Source organism: Notolabrus celidotus, chromosome 14 (genome assembly GCF_009762535.1).
Source record: "Notolabrus celidotus isolate fNotCel1 chromosome 14, fNotCel1.pri, whole genome shotgun sequence".
Taxonomy (NCBI): Eukaryota; Metazoa; Chordata; class Actinopteri; order Labriformes; family Labridae; genus Notolabrus; species Notolabrus celidotus.
The window spans coordinates 2,697,809-2,702,049 of record NC_048285.1 but is presented as its reverse complement, the minus strand read 5'-3'; the positions used below and the strand labels follow the sequence as shown (position 1 = coordinate 2,702,049).

At 42.4% G+C, this 4,241-nt stretch overlaps 1 protein-coding gene across 1 annotated transcript; it reads left to right on the top strand.

Moving 5' to 3' along the window:
- Positions 1-306: 306 nt before the first annotated feature.
- Positions 307-3,162, top strand: si:ch1073-145m9.1. Its single transcript, XM_034701119.1, has 6 exons — positions 307-629; positions 1,142-1,237; positions 1,904-2,016; positions 2,121-2,244; positions 2,524-2,696; positions 2,840-3,162. Exons 1-6 carry the CDS (start codon positions 590-592, stop codon positions 2,903-2,905), a joined length of 612 nt encoding a protein of 203 aa, XP_034557010.1. The 5' UTR covers positions 307-589; the 3' UTR covers positions 2,906-3,162.
- Positions 3,163-4,241: the final 1,079 nt, after the last annotated feature.

The following is a 4,241-nucleotide window of genomic DNA, read 5'->3' as shown; positions in this document are numbered from 1 at the left end:
TGAAAATAAAGAGGTTTCATCTTTTCTGACTCATAGAGGAGTAATTCAGCATCATTTCCCTGACACAAAGGCAACTTTGGTTGAACCAAGATGTATTGAAGACATCGGCATATAATTGTTGGCTACAACACCTTCAACATCTTTGTTATCAGGCCGTTTATGTTGAATGTTGTGAACTGTCCTCCTCTCTAACGTTGAGGGAGGCGGCTGTTAAATTAGAAGATTCTAGAACGGGGTTTGGCGGGAAAGCTCTGACTTGGCTTCGTCATCCGTCTACGTCACGTTTCAGACGTGAAAGCGGCCAAAGGAGCACGCAACATTTAAAGCGACACACTTCCTTAGCCCGTGGATAACACACACCACACACATACACACACGCACACCACACACATACACACATCACACCACACACAGACACACCGGTGTGCAGGACATGAACAAGAACAGACATGTGGATCCATCTCAACAGGTCCAGAGAGCCTGCTTTAGATGGTAGACAGGTCGGGCTGTGAAGGGGACAGGTTGCATCATCTCTCTTCCTCAATGAGGCTCAGCCGGGCTCAGCTGAGGTTATGATCAGTGACCGCACATGGAGCAACACATCCTGCTGTACTGGCCGAATATCATCGGTGAGCAACACCTGGTTTGATTATTATAACATGTATTTGTTTCATGTAATATTTGTGATAATGGCAAAGCAACTCTGAACACGGAAAACGCGTCATTTACTGTACACACACTGTACATACAGCCTGGATATTGTTACAGCCTATCTGTATGACACTTTATTAGAATAATAGAATAAAGTATTTCTTAAATAAGCAAACCAAGAATATTCACTCTGACTATTTAAACCTTGTTACATAGTTTTGAATGAACCGCACCTTGGCAGCAGGTAATGTAAGGACACTGCTATAATGTTCTTCATTAAAGCTACAGTAAGGGATTTTTAGTTCGATATGAAATCAACCCAACTTTATGTTGCTGCCTCTGTATGACCTAGAAAAAGATAATGTGGCCACTTTGATGACATTTTATTTTTATTTCTGTTTTAAATAAATAAGATCTAACAATTTTGTCCACAGGGGGCGCCAAACTCAACACAACTGGACTTCAGTTTTGTTTCTGTTTTGTCTTTCAGGTTACATGAGGATCGGTCTTTTACTTTCTGCATGGGCTGCACATGAAACTCCATTTCTCTTCATCATTTTGTACTCCATCTCTGTCGCTCTCGATGGTAAGGTATCTAGTTATTCTGCTGTCACTTATTATATTTATAAATATTGGAAATATTCAAACTACATTTGAATACATTGACTTTCTACACGTCTCCTTTTATTGATAAATCAGTGTTAATGTTTAGTAGTCAGCACCATAGCAGACAATTCTTGGGATTTCAAATATTATTTTAAAATATTTGTATTTAATTTTTTAGGATTATCATGCCTTTGAATTAGTAAATAAAGGTTAAATTAAATAATAAAATACAATAAAAAAATTTAAAAATCAGACATATCCAGTAGATGTTTTTGGGCTTGCATGTTTCAGTAGAAGTTGAAAAAAATGTCTTTAAGTTGTAGTTTTCCCCTGGTAATGCTGCTTTAGTTCAACTTCTCTTTGAGTTAAATACCTTTCACTTTCAACATTATGCTTCCAAGCTGTCTGCCAAACCCTGTTGTTTACTTTGTTTGACGTCAGACTTCGAGATTAAAGTTGGAACGCTATCACCGTAGATATCAAAGTTATAATGGACAAGTTCAAAGTTCAATAAAGATACCCTTTAGACCGATTAACTGAAGACAGTTTGTCCTGTCACAGCAGAGACAGCACAGATTTTATAATCTACAATGATTTGACACGCAGCTTCAGTTTCTGATATGGTGTTAATGTTTCGTGTCTTTAGGTGTGGACGGCTGGCTGGCAAGGAAGCTGGGACAGACCTCCAGGTTCGGGGCCTGGCTGGACGTAGTAGTGGACAATGTGGGCAGAGGGATGCTGTGGAGTCTGCTGTTTGAGGTCACACATTAACCTCCTTTCAGTCATGTTTGAAAACACCAGGTGGGGTCCCTCAGGTGGTCTGACCTGTGTCTTTACCTCTTGTCCTGTTTGTTTTGTCACAGTGGGGCTGGCTGGTGTCTGCAGTGGAGTGGTGTGTGTTTGTGTGTAACCACAGCAGCAGAGGAGATCACTGGAAGGACAGCTTCAGCCGCAGCCCTGCGATCATACGAGCCATCATGGACAAAGGTAATGATCTGGATAAGATCTGGATCCAGGGTCAGATAATCCAGCTCACTTTGTCCTGATTTTTTAGAAAGAATATCTGAATCGGATCAGTCTGACTGATGCTGATGCTCCAAATGTGACTTCACAGTTTGTCCACAGGGGGCATCAAACTCCACACAAACCACACAACCTGATCCTTCAGTCTCCTGATTTGCAGATTTTAGATTCCTTCTGAACACCTCGCCCCAGATATTAATTGATCCCCGGTCCTATGAGTTGACTTTCGTGTGTCGCCGTCAGGGTTTCGGACTCCTCTGGGCCTGTGGGTGGTGAGCGGGCTGCACTGCCTCCCTCTCTGGTTGTACGGCTCTCAGACCGGTTTACTCTCCCGCTGGATGTACCTGCCGCCCTGGATCCAGAATCTGGTGACCGTGCTGCTGGCTGCAGGACGCTTGCTGGCTCTTTTAGCGGAGGTAGGGCCCACAATAGGATTAGAGTGGTGGCTTCTGCGTATAAATCGATTGCCTCTGTTTGCATGAGTACCTGAAATAATAATCCTAAGCATCATCTTGTAATAAGTCATGTGGAGCCTAACGTCTGACTCCCTTCTCTGCAGATCTGGTGCATACGGACACACGTTGAATTCCTCACCAACGAAGAAACAGACGACAGAAAGAGATGAGAGTCACCAGAGAAGTCCAGCTGTCCTGTGCACACTGACAGATTTTTGGACTCTTTAGTTTCTAAGATATTTATTTTCTTTTGAGTGTGAAGAAGAGCTTTAATTTGTGTAAAGTTTTTAAAGGACTGATATATGGTTTTGGTGATGTATTTTGAAGCCAGCTGCACTAGAGGAGTATGCACTAAGGGAAGTCAAGGTTGGATTGAAAACATTTGCTTTGTTTGTCTGTATATCCAACAAGTATTTTTGCAACGAAGGGTTCCTGTCTTTTTGAATTTTGTTCTCTGAATACGAGTCCTTCCTTTGCTCCTCCTCACAGTCCACCGCAGAACGTCTTTGCTGAAAAGACTCCCTCCATGGGGGCTTTCTCGAACGCCTCCCGTCTCACTTCCACTACAGAGTGACTCCATTTGAAGTCGTGCTCACAGATTAATTAAACACCTTTCATCGAGGTGGAGGGATCAGATGAGGCTGCAAGCTTTGGATAAAACTCATCTTACCCCCCTGACACTGTTTAATTTATTTAACCATGATTACAATTCCCGCAAATAATGAATTGTTTATATAAATAACAATTTAACAGACTCAAAAATCACTCCATAATATGAGACAAATCTTAAAGGTGGAGTAGGACATGTTATTTTGATGCATTTTTCTCAATCACGAGCAAAAAGCGATGTATACATCGATAGGGAGTAATACACAAAGTGATCTAACACTGAGATGAGAAATCTCAGTTGTCTGTGTCAGCAGCTAGACTGCAATAAGTTCGTCCAATCATTCATTCGCCACCGAGCGCAATGATTGGCTGACCGGCCGGATGACCTGTGACCTGCCGAAAGACACACCTCCTGTTTACAGGAGTGCGCGTGACTTGACTGAGATCGTCATCAACAGGCTGTTCACTAACGCAGAACATCTGATAAACATGTCAGAGAGAGAGTAACCAACGTTTTAGCTCAACTTCTGCCCTCAAGTTCTGCCGCTAAACAGAGCAAGAAGAGGAAGACTGTGATGGAAAAGGAGACGACTTAAAAACACTGGATGAAGATACAAACACGAGTCAATATTCGGGATGCATTTCTGCGACGGCTGAAGGATTTGAAGGGTCTCTAAAGCGACGCCATGGTTGCTGATTTTCTACTGGACAGGTAATCATGTCATTTCATTTGTCTTTGTGTTCATGGTTTAGTTCATCTATGAGACAGCTAGCGATAACTTCGGCTAATGCTAGCGGCCGGCTAACGGCTTGTAGCTCTGTTTATAGAGACCTGTACACAGTCTGTTAGCTTGTAGTTCTGTTTATAGAGACCAGTATACAGCCTGTTAGCTGGTA